The sequence below is a fragment of the Sander lucioperca genome, chromosome 18 (assembly GCF_008315115.2).
Source record: "Sander lucioperca isolate FBNREF2018 chromosome 18, SLUC_FBN_1.2, whole genome shotgun sequence".
Lineage (NCBI taxonomy): Eukaryota > Metazoa > Chordata > Actinopteri > Perciformes > Percidae > Sander > Sander lucioperca.
This window is the reverse complement of record NC_050190.1, coordinates 21,160,414-21,175,648: the sequence shown is the minus strand read 5'-3', so window position 1 is coordinate 21,175,648 and position 15,235 is coordinate 21,160,414. Positions and strand designations below refer to the sequence as shown.

General features: G+C 40.6%; 2 protein-coding genes across 4 annotated transcripts; both read right to left on the bottom strand.

Moving 5' to 3' along the window:
- Positions 1-1,071: 1,071 nt before the first annotated feature.
- On the bottom strand, positions 1,072-7,776 carry fut9a (fucosyltransferase 9a). The gene is made up of 3 exons (XM_031310134.2): positions 7,189-7,776; positions 5,141-5,376; positions 1,072-4,830 (listed from the first exon to the last, which is right to left on the bottom strand). The coding sequence occupies exon 3, from the start codon at positions 4,820-4,822 to the stop codon at positions 3,740-3,742; it is 1,083 nt and encodes a 360-aa protein (XP_031165994.1). The 5' UTR covers positions 4,823-4,830; positions 5,141-5,376; positions 7,189-7,776; the 3' UTR covers positions 1,072-3,739.
- Positions 7,777-10,446: 2,670 nt separating this feature from the next.
- On the bottom strand, positions 10,447-14,724 carry manea (mannosidase, endo-alpha). 3 transcript variants are annotated; one of them, XM_031310131.2, is made up of 6 exons: positions 14,290-14,656; positions 13,649-13,679; positions 12,913-13,526; positions 11,983-12,092; positions 11,723-11,799; positions 10,447-11,536 (listed from the first exon to the last, which is right to left on the bottom strand). In XM_031310131.2, exons 3-6 carry the CDS (start codon positions 13,415-13,417, stop codon positions 10,903-10,905), a joined length of 1,326 nt encoding a protein of 441 aa, XP_031165991.1. In that variant the 5' UTR covers positions 13,418-13,526; positions 13,649-13,679; positions 14,290-14,656; the 3' UTR covers positions 10,447-10,902. The 3 variants fall into 3 exon arrangements, with proteins under 3 accessions (XP_031165991.1, XP_031165992.1, XP_031165989.1); XM_031310132.2 differs by lacking the exon at positions 13,649-13,679 and having other exon boundaries at positions 14,497-14,724; XM_031310129.2 differs by lacking the exon at positions 13,649-13,679 and having other exon boundaries at positions 14,290-14,655.
- Positions 14,725-15,235: the final 511 nt, after the last annotated feature.

Genomic DNA, 15,235 nt, shown 5'->3' with positions numbered 1-15,235 from the left:
TTAACGCTCTTCTGGCTGTGCTTTGGTCTCCAGTCACTCCTAAAGGAATTATCTGGCTATTTAGCTGTTTTAGATCAACGCTTACCTCGTCTGTCTGCAGTTAAACGATGCCAGGAGTGTTAAAAGTGAACCAGAACAGTAAAGTTGGAGGCTGAAAAAAACCAAAACACTGCGCTGAAAGACGCTAAATAGCTTTGTCGAGCTGAGGGGAACTGCAATAATTTCCTGTGGGTTCGTCTCTACAAGACACACCTTTGACATTACAATGTTCTCCTCTGTGATACTGTCTTGAGTTCTGAAAAATGGAGGCGAAAAGCCCCCCTGCCACCTGAACTTTCACATTAATCCCCAACTGACATCGATAGATTATTTGCGCCACTGATCCCACCAACACAAACACATGTATCACACACTTTGACCCACAGCGTTAAGCAGAGAGCAGTTGACAAATATGTGTGATATCTCTGTGTGGTGGAGGAGAGGACTGCAAATACCAAAGAGCTAGCGAGGATATGGGGTAACTAACAACAGCCAGAGGATCCAGGCGTAACCAACACAACACACTCTACTCGCACTCATCAATCACTTATCAAGGCTTTTGGATAGCTATTTATACCTCTGCTGCATTACATGGCACTGGAGAACAGTGTGGGCAACATCTGCGGAAATTATATTTGATATAGATGCATATATTAGGTGGCATCATGTAAATTAAGTTAAGACCAACAAACTTTGTCTAACCTAAAGAACTCAAACTTTCACATATATACAAGAAGATCCGTGTAAAATGGCAGAAGTACTCAACTTTAAAGGAATGATTTGAAAATTTGGGAAATGCCCTGACTGACTGAATTCGAAGAGAAGATTGATGCCATTTTCAAGTTTGAGAGTGCTATCAATCAGCAGCATATAAATGCAATTCCCAAAATGACAAACTATTCCTTTAAGAGTAGAAAGCAACAACAGAATCTGTTTTTTTTTGTCGGAAAAATGGTTTCAGCGATTTCATACATTTACCATCAACTACTTCATCAGCTGTCTCTTTACAAAAAACTGTTCTGTATGCTCCACTCAGGTTTGCTCATTTGTCCATATCTTTATTTTCTTTGACACTATCAGACATCTACAGTTAAAACACAACATTTGGCAAAATACAATGATTTGGCAAAAAACTTGTACTGATTGACTCACTGACTTTTTTTCAGTGAACTGGCAGAAAATGAGCATTTCTAGAGAAATCGTCATGTTCAACCACACACAAAAATGTCATCACACTAAGGACTCCAGCAAAATCAGTGCCAGGTCAGACAGTATCCAAAGACATCCTGATTCAATCTCTGGTGTTGTGACACACTCACAGACTCAGAACAGGGAGCAGAGAAGCCACAGTTCATCATGTTTGTTTTTGTGCAAAAAAAGAGAGAGAGGATGAGAGACAGACAACACAAAGAAAAAAACCTTTTGTTTCTTAAAGTCATCAACCACATTGGACAAGAAACCTTTGTTTTCATACATGAGATTGGATTGTACAATATGAAACAATGAGTGGCAGTGTGACAGTTTTAGTACTCACAATAGCTCCATCTAAAGACAGCCACCAGCACTGTGAGTCACACAACTCCACATGAATAAAAGTGCTATATCTCTGCTGCATTTTGGCACGACTTTTTCAATTAGGTCATGCCAACAAGATTACCGCCTAATCAAAGAAAAAAAAAAGTTCTGCGTAAAATTCCCCCACTTGATGAAACATCCACCTCACAACATTAAACCATTGTCTCTGATGCTGGTTTTCCTTTTAAGTGTGTCTCTCTTTTCGCCATAATTCACAGCCTCTTGAAGCACCAACATTACTTACAAACGTGCAGCGAAATCACATTCACTGCCTGACAACACTTGCATGTTATAAAGAGATTTAACCATTAAAAATATATACAACACATTGTTTCTTTTCCCCATAAATGCAAACACTGCTGGAGCTCCATCAGTCTGGTGCACGTACAGGAATGATCTGCGTTAGTGGGCTGGTTTGATCCAGATGATGATTCAGTTCATTTCAAGGTTTATATACAGGTTTCACTATGGCATTTGGAACCATATTCCATAAGAAAAATAATTGAATTCATCCTAATTTACATCAATGGTCCCTTTGACAGTGAAGAAATATCAAAATGATAATAACCTGAAACATGTTTGAGTACTCTGACCAAGAAGACGATGGCTCATCTTGCATAAAATGTTGACTTGGTTTTGCAGTTCTTTCTGTAAAAACTTCATGTCAATAGCTGCTGAGTGCTGTTAAGATGCATTGTTCAGTGGATTAGCTGTTCTGACTACATTTAAAAGTGATGTGATATCTACAGATGCAGATGTTTTTTTGTCATGATTGTTTTTTGTAGTGTGCTCTTGAGTGGTGTAGGTTGGCTGGCAAGCCACACAACTGTAAAAAAGAGTGTAAAAAATAAATAAAAAATCCAGAACAATATCTTCTGCATGCTGCCCAAACAACACTTTGTGATGATTCAAAGACAGGTATATGGATAATCTTGCAGTAATCTTGAACATTTCACAGCTTTCACTTTTTGTGTGGGTAGATATCACCTGATCTGATTGTATCTAATTCACAACCACTTCACCCATACAGTAAATGTAACATGTGCTGAAATAGTTGAAAATATCAGTGTAAATAGTTAATGTCACATTGTGAGATGACCGTAGCCTACACAGCAAAATTCAGTTATGTTAATTTTGTGCTCTTTCACGTCACTTTCACTATTCAATTAAAATGTACAAATCAAATCAGAATGAAACATAATGAGGTGTCTAGGAATTTCATATTGCAGTACAATGTCGCTGTACTGTACTATTATCATCCACACGCGATCCAACTGTGCTGTGACACATCACATGTGACAATGAACAATTCACAACATGATTAAAATAGTAACCTCCCTCTCCCAGAGCAGAGACACATCTGCTGTCGGAGACTACCGGGATAATGATCACTGTATGCCATCTACAACCACATAACACTATGTCCGTCTGTTTTACTGTACATTATGTAGAGATAGGTAACAGTTGGATTAGCAGTGCAAATGCAAACTTACAAAAATATGGAGGAAAAATGACAGCTACATAATTCCAAAAATACACAATATGCACATGACACAATTGAACTACTTTCACATTTGGGTTCAGTAAACACTGCATAGGTGACTGCATCACTAGCACAGATGAGATTGTTTTCATATAATGCCTCACTTGAATAAATATTACATAAATATTTGCACATTTTATGTCAATCTCCTTCTGCAGCCAACACTATTCCGGCGTCCGCTTCATGAAAAGATGATACTTAAAGAAATAAACAACAACCTTGCATCATGAATGTTATCTGTAATACAGGAACATCCATACATTCAAGCAATCATACTAATAATATGAATTAAAAACATAAAAAATAGCAGCGAATGTCATGTTAAGCAAAACATGGGTTGAATTAAAGATAAAACATGTAGTGCATTTGTAATTCATTAAAAATACTGTAGATAATAAATGAAAGCAAAGTAAGGCTTAGTTTGCAAATAAAATAAACAAGACGGATGTCTCACTGGGCCACTGAACCAATAGAAAAACATCATTCGGGAGCTCTGGACAGAACAGTAATGAACCTTCAGTTTCAGCTTTTAACTGAAGGACAAAAATCTTAAAGCACTGCCTTTAACAACAAAACAAAGCACTATGCGCCCCAGTACCACTTGTCAAGGTTATTGAATGCCTTGTACTCCTTGTGCCTACGCAGGTAATCACAAGCCAGGCATGTGTGCTCTGCCCAGAAATAGGCCTTCTTCACTTTAAAGTGCCGCCTCCAGTCAAAGTACCTGAGGTACATTTCCTCGTTCTTGTCCAAGAGCAGCAGGTAATCGGCCAGCTCCTTGGGCGAGGTGAAGTCGTCCACGTGGATGAAGGCGTCTCCCTGGATAAAGTTCTCGTAGTTCTGCCTGGCCGGGCCCAGAACCACTGGCACTGTCCCCACCGAGAGCGGGTTGTACAGTTTTTCAGTAATGTAGTCCTTGTGGATGGAGTTCTCAAAAGCCAGGTAGAACTTGCAGCTGGCAATGGTGGGGAAATAGTCTTGGTCAGAGATGTACTCCCCGAAGGCTTGTCCATACGCGTGAACCTCAATGTGTTTGTACAGCTCATTGTAGTATTTGACCCGCACGTGGTCCTGGTTCCAGTTGCTCACAATCCAGCAGATCAGCTTGTTTTTGCTGGGTGGGACAAAGTCCTCCTCACCCTCCGCTGCTACGATCGACCCATAAGGCACTTCAATGTCAGCATCCTGACGGTAATTGAGAGTCAGATTGAACAGGTTCTCTATCCCAGGCAGCTGGGAGGAGTGCGACGGCGACTCCAGGTTCATCCATATCCACTTCTGGAAGGATGGTCGCTGGAGCGGCGGCAGGTTGGACAGGTCAGTGCAGATGTCTCGGTGATGGATGACGACCCCATCCGACTTGTTGTAGAGGTTTCTGTCCGCTGTGATGAAACAGCCCTCGATGTTGAAGAGAGAGCTGCACACGCCCAGGTCGTAGGTTTGTCCGAAGGGCCAGAGCCAGATCAGCACGGTGGTCACGTTTTTATCGTTCTTGATGGAGAAGAGGTTCTTGACCCGGTCTGTGGATACTGTTGACTCTATAGGACCTGATAACCAGCTGGTGGATGGTTTAAAATACATCAAAAACAGAGTCACAAAGCATCCCAGTATGAATGTGCCGAGCAGAAGGGGTCGTAGGATTCTGTGAAAAGGTGCAGATGGCATACTCTGTCCTGGAAAGGGCACACCAAAGAAGAAACAGCCAGAATAAAGTCATGATCAACAGGATACAACATCCAGACTAATTACCTAAAAATGCGAAGGTATTACACATTTACAACCATGTTTGTGTCTATTATACTGGACCATTGCCTCTGAACATCATTTGTGCCTCAATTAAATACAGTTAGCTTGTGAGCATCTGTATGTGAACACAGTGTTCCCATTCTTGCTATAATCTATGAGTGTGCACCCTGCCATGCGCAAGGCACCCACTAGTTTGGATCAATACTCGTAATTCCTCAGGCTCATTATAATACAAACCTGGTGGATTTGACTGAATGCTGAAATCCAAACAAGAGTAGAGGTTGTGGGCATCGGAAGGAGCAGATCCTACATTGGGTCGACGGTGGGATCAATCTTCTTTGTGATTCAGTGCTCATAGACACAATTTTTTTTTTGCAGATGCCAATTTGCTTTTACGCAGATTAACAATGATCCTTAATGATCTAATGAGGTGCGTTTGATCTTGAATGTACAGGTCTTCTTAATGACGCCTCCTTTACGTGAGCAGGGAGAGAGAATCAGAGAGAATCAATTAGGGCTAGAAAGACTGATCACCACCACAGAAAAAGCATGCATGTGAGGTTAAAATGCAATCAACATGCAGAGATAAGCTTTATCTCCACAAACAAATATTTTCAATTAGCTGGGAAATGAAATGAAAACACTAAGGTCATTGGAAAATAGCCAGTTAATCATGGATGTTATTTCAAATTTGTTTGTTAAGCATGGATGTAAGCTTCCAGCTGTTATTAGTTTTTGGCATATACTATGAATTGTAAGAGAACGCTGCCATCTTAAGGCTGAGGAGAGTAGAAAGGCCCCCCGACTCTCCAGCTTTCTGGGGCTCAACACATCTGCATGTTGCATAAAGAGGCCATACAAGCAGAAATAGACCTCAACCACACATCACTGAAGCAGATTTAAACCAATAAGACAAGACAAGATTTTTCTCACATCATGTGTCCAATGTGACATATGGGGAATGATATTAGCTGTATGTATGACAGTGCCCCTTCATCTCTCCCATCTGTGACTTAGAGATCTGCGCCCAAAGGCCACATGAACCAGAGCGAGATGAGTGTAGTCCTTTTAAAGGCTTGAGGTATCAATACATTTTCATGTAGGCAAATCCTCTTACACAGCTGTAACATGTTTTCTGTGAGCAGCAGTGATAAGCTCCCTGCTTTACAGAGGATGCAGCCCATGCATACCTTCATATGGTGTGGTGGCGTCAAATATATTAGACACAGTACAGATTCAGAAAGGCTGAAGTGTGCAGTAGTGGAGAGATCAAAATCGTGCCTATTAAATATGCAGTTTGTGATAAAGTTAGTGTCTCCATGGTGATGGTGCTGAGGTCAGATTGAGAGGGTAATATGGCTCTCACACAGTCGTTATTTCACTCTTTGCACCAACCAATGAGATCTGAATGAGACATGTGCAGCTCAAGAACACATCCAGATTTTAAATAACATAACTGTTTTTTGTCAAACGCATTGTGATGTATTTGGGACACGGAAAGAGCACCGCATGGGTGAGTAGTCTGCAGCGAGGCTACGTTAGAAATAACTGGAGAGAGGCAGAAAAAACGCAACCACAGATTTTGGTAGCATCAGTCACAGCATCAAATCCCTGATGTGGCTTTAGTAACAGGTAGGCTAAAGGGCAAAAGGAGAGCTATCATGTCCTGCACAAATGACCCCCCCGACACACACACACACACACAGTCTTTGATTTATGTAGGCTATTCTGTCAGGTGGGCCGTAGCACTGATTGTAAAATGATAGTCCATCCCAGGTGAGAATTCATTTCTAGCCACCGAAAACTGAAGGTCATTTTAAAACGTGATGCTATAGTCGAGCCACACTATTTAAAATGGTTGTCTTTAGGCGTGACACTGCATCGAAGTTGATGAGAATATATTCACTGGAATAATTTATTTATAATTTATGTTGACTTACACGGCACCCTTTTGCGCACCAACAATTTAACGCGCAGAGTATAAATAATAGCGTAGAGGATGATACTGAAAAAATGTACAGTATAGTCTATATGCGCTGCAAACACAGCTGACAGTGCAATGTAAGATTTAAAATACGAGTCACATTCACTGGAGAAAAAACAACATATATTCCCCTAAAGTATAAACTGCCCAGTGCATTGGAAATGTGAAAGTGCCGGTCAGTGAATTTACAGTGAGAGATCTTTTTCTAATTAGCTGGCGAGGATATGCCGTCAAAAGCAGGTACCGCTGCTCAGCCGTGGGGTGCAAGGAGAGAAAACACACAGCCATGTATTTCACTCACCATCTCGACAGGCGTGAGTCAAAATAGACCTTTCTTCTCATTTCCTCCAGAGGTCCGTATACTCTTTTCAAAGACACCTTGCAACATAAGGAAGATGCGGATGCGTTTGGAATAAAAAATCGCGCCCGTCCGCAGTATTTGCAGGAATAGATCCGGATGAGCCCACATCCATCGTCTTGATCCAGAAAATACCTACTGTAGCAATGTGCGCTGAATCGTCCCCGCTGATGCACACCGACGTAAAGAATGATGACTGCAAAAAAAAAAAATAAAAAAAATTGGCGGCTACCCCGTCAGCCTGCACACTACATTCATGGCTCGTTGTGTGAGGACGCCATGTATGCTCAGTGATGTGATGCGATGTGGAATAATTCCCTGCTGGCTGCCCATGCGCTACCTTGCTCTGTTTACCGTCAATGCAGCTGCAGGCTGTGGCGGAGTGTGAGTGTGTGTGTGTGTGTGTGTGTGTGTGTGTGCGTGGGATGCTGAGATACAGCGTTTGTGCATATCACACTTCAATCATCTGTTTGCGGTTCTCCTTTGAATAAAGAGGTGAATCATCGCTGCTGCGGATCAAAAGGTTTTCCCTCTTGGCCTGTATCACTCTTTATAGGCTAACAAAATAACGGGAGCTCAAAGTGGTACATGGCTGCCTTTTTAGTGATGTAGCGGTACACCAAAGGCTGACCTATGACCGCGAGCCAGTGATGGTAATGCACCACAACCACTAACTAAATCCAACGTCAGGTAAATGAGTAATGTATGCCAATTTTTTCACAACATTTTCATAATGTACATCACTTGCTGATATGAACTACAGATTGATGCCTCAGCACACTTAGGTGAGTTAATTATTCTACAAATAACAAAGAGGCACTTGAGCCTCCAACTGTGACCATAAGCACCATTAAACCTTAAATATAGTACGTTATGCCTATTAGCTCATTCATTAATCATTTAAAGGGGCACTCTGGGGACTTATTTTTGCACTTGTGGTGTCTTAAATAGTAATGCTGTGATGCTGTATGAAGAGGAATCCGCAGACACTGTTCTTGATTATAAAAAGGTTTATTACAAGCAAAGATTCAGCATCAATTTTACAAACTCCTGCAGAGAGCTTGGAGAACGACCAACCCAAACCTCAAAATTTGCCGCTCTGCCTTTTCTTTGTGTGAACAACGTATATATTCCATGCATACATTAACATAGGACGTGATATGTGTGAGTATACCATTGGATCGCATAACTGACCCTGTTATCTGGCACAACTCCAAAAAAGGTATCTTCTGTCTTGGGGGGACCTCTGCTCATGTTAACAATTTCCAGATGTTCTCAGTAAATGTAGAGTAAAGTTCATGCATCCTCCTTATACCAACTCTTAAGTCAAAGTGTATAGAAAGTTATAGAATATCAATATACCACACACTTCCATAATGTGTGACTGAGAGATAGATTTAAGAAAGGAGAAGAAAAGAACGGTCCAAGTCAAAGGAGCAGAGGCTGAGATATCACCACTTTTTGTCCCTTCTATGAGTCAAGCTCCAAAAACACTGGCTCCTCCAATTCCCATATTGTGACTCAATAGTGGCTTTCATTAGACTCCCTCTCTGCCTGCTAAATGCCCACATCTTTCTGACTTAATGCTCTAAAAAAAAACAAAAAAAAAAAAACACTGTACACTACCTACTCAGCACCAAACAGCAGACAGACAAAGCTAGCGACTAACTGGAACATTTAGCAGTTTAAGAGTGCATTCAGACCAAATCAGGTGTAGGGTTATGCGGCGGTGTCACTTAAATGACCCATTTGTGTCCCCATTTTGTTCCCAACTCTATTGTGCTATGTCTGATCGCCGGTAGTTTACGTGATCCACCGCAGTGTGACGTCCGGTTGCGTTTCTCCAAAAGTTGATTCTGTTTCAACTTTTCGCTGCTGCGTTTTCTTTCCCCGCATCCCCTGCAGTCAGCACGGTCGCAGCCTAAACACACTACCCACATTCAAATGAATGGATAGACTGGCGTTTTGGCTGCAACGCCTAATTTGGGCCCTGTTTACACGACAACGCTTGCGGGTGAAAACGACAAAATATTTGATCAGATGTGCCTTTCGTTTAGACGGCGACAGCGTTTTTGAGGCTTAAAAAAACGCAAAAAAGTGAAACCACCCTCCAGAGTGGAAATCTTAAAAACGTGTCGCATTCCCGTCTAAAGGGTAAAAACGCAAAAGTCTGCTGACCCACCCCATATTTCGTTACATAAATCAAAATATAGAGCGATTACTCGCCCATGGCCACTCCACCGTTGGGTATCCACAGCCTGCCTATACTTGGTCCGGATGGCTTTCAGCTTTGACGATATCTGACTTTTACAGATAGCGTCTTTCTCGTGTGGATATGACGTCCCTCCAGGTATAGGATACTGAAGAAATTCGGTCCATAGGTCTATATATCTTGACTGGCAGGACTCCCAGTCCACGCCCTGTTGTTCCTTTGTGGCTTTGTAATCTAAGGTTGTTTGGAGCAATAACTCCACCTCCTCGTCTGTCCAGACAAAATTGTCAGCTTTTGTTGTTCGCTTCGCCATGTTTTGGTTTCGCGCTACTAGGGAGCGAAGTAGAAGGAAGGTTCTACACAGGCGCGCGGACTTGGTGATGTTGTGTGGCAGTGCTTCACACTTCCACCTAGCCGCCTGGTGTGCATACTACATCGAATTTCACTTACTTTTGTGTCACCATATGTACGCAGATTTCCCCCCCAAAACGCTCGTCTAAACGTGGAATAAAAAGTGAGACTGCAACGCCACTTTTGCGTTTTCTCTTTAGATCGTTTCCATCTAAACATAGCCTTGGTGTGAAAGCAGCCCGAGAGCCAGATGTTTCCCCTCAGCAATTGGTAGAATTGGAGTGCGCCAGGTGACCAGAAACACAACTATAGTAACATGAAATGTTTCCCCCAAAAGGAAGTTCTAAAATAAAATGAGGGGTGTTAAAGTGACACATAAAAACACCATGACAACCTGTACCAGGCATGTACGACAGTGTCAGACCAATAATTAGAAGGTAAACTATTCCACAGATAAAAAATAATCGTCACGTTTCCTTGCACTCTCTCTGGGATCTTCTTCTATTTCAATGACTGAATTACTGTCCTGTTATCTCTCTACTGTTCCATCACTATGATTCATCTCAGATATTATGTTGTGCTTTTTTTGTATATTGTTTTTGGGCTGAGGCAGAGTTGGAAGCAGAGTGATGCAACAGTTTTATAGCAGCAGGCTTTGTTTACTTTTCTTGTTTTCCAGGACGCACTTTATTTATTTCTATCGGGGTTTAATATAGGCACAGATTACAGGACGGAAAAACATGCCTAAAAGATTTAGCTGGATACGGTGGAGACCGTGGAGTCTGTGATTAAACATGCTGATTACGTTAGGAATCCCAAAATGTACAAGGCTGTGTAAACATAAGAAATAAGACATCAGTTAAATTAACAATAATTCACCCATGTGTAAAAAAAAAAAAAAAAATCACATACATCACTGCAGCCACAATTCAGATAATTGAGTTCACTTGCCTGTGGCTTCAAAATTAAATTTGGCTGTTCTCATACAATAATTTACATTTGCATTTTGTTGTGCATTCTGCAACTAGAACTTCATTTAGTTTCCATTTATTGTATACAACCGTGAATAAACAATGCTATGGCTCTTAGTCGGATCAACCCTGCCATTTCCGCCACTCGCCACCAAATATCGCAGCCCATTTGCAGGTTATCTCCAGGTAGATTGCAGGTTTATTGGGCAGGTAGTCCAGATACACAGTCTGACTTGTTTTGGGAATTGCCATTTCAATCTGAGTCCCCTCGTGCCATTCATTAAAAGATGTTATAGAGATAAAATCAGGCCTGGCTTTTAATGCAGCACTCAGCGAGGTTTCATAGTATTTGCCGTTGATGCGGTTTCGAGTGTTTTGGAAGTTCCAGGGTCGAATGCTCGTGTCAATATACCCGGGGCCCACACTTGGGATGAATATCAGGTTGTTATCTTCACAAAAAGCTTTAATAGAGTCCCAGTTCCGCTGAGTGGACCCATAGGAAAACCCATTAGTAGCAAAGTAGGTGTAGATACCATCGAAACCGGAAGTCAGGATATCCCTCTTATGTTTCTCCTCGACAAGCAGGGCAATGAAGATGGCGTCATACGGGGTATCCCTAATGCTGTTACTCTCTGTGTGTTTTAGCAGTTTGGCCCACTGCTCCGAGTTCATCAGATATGAGTCATACACATAGAAGAGTGGAAGAAGCTTGCCATTGTTTGTCCGGTACTTAAAGAAAGCAGGGTGCTCTCCGTATCTGAGAAGAGGAGGCATACACAACACAAGATAAACAAGCAAAGAAAGGAAAATGTCAAAGGAATAAAAAGACTGATGCAAACACGATCATTATTGATTGATGATGAATCATGAAAGAATGACTTCCAGAGGGAGTGTATGATATGGTGCTGACATTTGACTGACAACACTAAAGAAAAACACTCACTTCTCAATGATGTATTTGACATTAGTGAACATGTTGGCTTCATCTCTTTCTTTGTATGGTTCAATATGAAACGCTACCTGTAAACTCAGAAATGACAGCGACACAAAACATTGATATAGACATACATTTCTCAGATGTATTTTCTCTTTTAAGATTTCAGAATATTAGACATTTTTAAGGAGCTCTGTACATCAAACATTTAGTCTGCTGCTAAATACAAAACAAAAGCCTACTGAACACACTACTATCTTCATACAGACCTTGATATGGTATTTATGTGCCACTTCCAGCAGCAAAGGCACAAAGTCATCCGTTGGACCACCATTATCATCATTCATATTAGGAGGATACCAGGAAACAGCAATGACACCTGAGAACAAACACAGTAACAGGTTAAACATGAAAAAACACACATATAATGGTTCATAATAATAGGTTATTCTTCTATTCTTATATACTGCAGTGATATACAGTAGGGGCAGAAATGAACATGCCGGGAATCATTTTCCCCGATATCAGTCAATTTAATTTAAATATAAGACTACTGTAAAGTGTGATACCCTAAAACAACGTGAATAAAAAAAAACACTATGAAAAGCTTTACAACCAGTTTGCTGATTATCATTCCTGCATTATGTATCATAATATAGGGCTGGGTGGGAACCTTATTATTATTGTCTATCTACATATACATAGCCATAGCCATTAGCGATAATGAAATTGAATTGATTTTTTGCTTTATACCATAGGTAGTTATGTCAGATTCAATTCATAACAGTGGAACACATTTAACTTTTTTTTAAATTTTACACGACGTTGCATACATCTGCTGTATCGTAATATATTGTATCACTGGAAAATAATGCAATAGAGATTTCAATAAGGACGTCCCAATCCTACTTTCCCCTTCATGATTCAGATTACCTCAAGTCAAGGTATCTGCCAATATGGAGTTCTGATCCTATACCAGTGCTCCCTTCTCATCCAGATCATTTTTATGAATAACATGAGACCAGGAAGTGCAGTGGCACTAGCTGAATAAATGTAACTCAACTAATGATGTTGATGAACAAACTGTATTTAATGTGAATAAATGAGGTCTGATTTGAACCACATCATAATATCACAGTAATGGTTTCATTAGAAAAACACAAATGAGAACGTTGAAATAATGTCCAGCCATGTCTTACCAATGGCTGCTGTGCGCAGCTGCTGCATATGAGACTCTATAATGGAGGGATCCCTAGAACTGTAAGGCCCTAAAGAGGGGTAGAAGTTGGACCCAATGTCATCAGGTGGGACGTGTCTCCCTTGTGGATACCCCTGAGCCACCTTACCGTCCCAGTGGGGCAGCTGTGGGTGATCCCAGTGGATGTATTTGCCATCAAACTGGGGGTTCCCAAACCATGCGTAGTAGAAGGCATGGAGATAGTAGTTTGGAGGAGGGAACTTCCTCAGGGAAGCTTCCAGTTTCTCTGACTGAGCAGAGTCATTTATTTTGGTCTGGTCTGCTTTATTGTTGTTTTCTTTCTGGATTTGATTGTCATTCTTTCTGTCCGGGAACAGCTCTGCACCAACAGGGCTGCTGAACGGAGAGTCTTCTGGTGTCAGCGACTTCAAGACAACCGTTACTATGAGCACAAGCAATACCAAAGCAATTAATGTGATGCAAGATTTGCGCCTAAACCTTGCCATTCTTCAGTCAGTGCTTGAGGCTTTCCACAGTTCATTGTTGAGACAGCAGTGGGGGATTGTTGTTGGACAGGATGCCATTGAAGCTCTGTCAGTGAGTTTTTTGTTCAGCCTGGTAGGTTTGAGGAAACAAGAGATATAAGTATGGTACAAATGAACACTAGGGCTGCAACTTACAATTATTTTCCTAATTAATCAACTAAGCATTTGGTCTATGAAAAGGCCTTAAACTACCTTGTTTGTCTGACCAACAGTCCAAACCCCACTATGTTCAGTTTGAGGGTGAAACTGACGAGTATTTTTAAATTTATTTTCTTGATTAATAGTCGTATGTATTAAACAGTGATGAACATCCATCACAATTTCTTACGAGTTCAAGGTAATGCTTTCAAAAGTCTTGTTTTGTCTGACCAACAGTACAAAACCAAAATATTAACCATCATGTTTTTGCTTGAAGATTATCAATAAATGCCAAATAATTTTCTGTGGAGGACTAATTGATTAATTGACTAATTGCAGCTCTAGCTCAGTTTACTCTAATGTAAGGCAAAGAAAAGCAGCAAATCCTCACATTTCAGAGACTGCAAACAACACATACTTGGCGGTTTGTTTGAAAAATTATGCAAACGATTATCAGTTGTCGAATATTCTCTAAAAAAGTAGTGAATAAAAGAGGCGCAGAAAGACAGAGAGAGCTAGCTACATTGTTTTAAATGACTGTACACTAGCGGAAGTGCAGTCAGAAACAAACCAGTTACAGAAAGCTAACTGTGCTAGCTATATCACGTATAGATAGCTACTAGCATACAATTCAGCGATGCCTAAAGACAAAATTAACAAGCTAACAACGTTAGCTAACGCTACTTCAACTCTACCTGTATTGATGAACTTTAGACTTGTCAACAGCAGCCAAGAATAACAGGGGTGACACAATATTAGTTGTACCCTCCGACAGTCAAACACGCTTGTTTTCCTATTGCATTGAAATACAATCGCTAGTGTTAAACACAACCAGTCTTAACAGCTCGGACGACTCTTCATAAATTATTTCGTTTTATGAGATGCAGAGGACGGGACACAACCTGCACTTGTGGTTCGGTTTAGCTTGTCCCGGAAAACGTCGCAGATCTGTAAACGCTTCGACAGCAGCTACCGCGCAGTGACTGTGACCCATCCATGATTTATAAGAAGCTGATGTTACGCGCTGCGTCCTGTTCTGTCAACAACAGTCAAAGGAGCAGTTTAACCTAACTGAATCACAGTGATACACGTCGCCCCCATTCGTCTGGGAAGGTGTATTACACAAAACAAAAAACACTTTTTTTCTCCAATGTTTTTGACGCCTTTTTTCACATTTTGTTTTTGCTTTTTCCAACGTTTTAAATTGTTACATTTTTCTTCTACACATTTTCAGCGCTTATTTCTACGTCCCATATTTTCTGATATAAAACAAAAATTGAAAACGGGTCAATTTGACCCGAAGTCAACATAAGGGTTAAAAAGTATTTTGTATATGTTTTTATTTAATATTATTATTATAATAACATTTCTGTTTCAAAAAAATACATTTCAAGTTTATTTTGCAGTGGTTGCTAACAACAACAACAACTGACAAAAACATTCTCATCTCCACCACCAGGCACAACGGTATGTGAAGCAGACTGCACATACAAATTAATATATAGATATATGGACACAAAGTATTTATATGTTTCCACAAACTAAGAAAAAATAAGTGGATTTCTTCCTTCTAGATTGATTTATTATTCTGTGTTAGTGTATATTTAAAGAATTTCTTGTCTTATCATTTTTTTTCTTGTT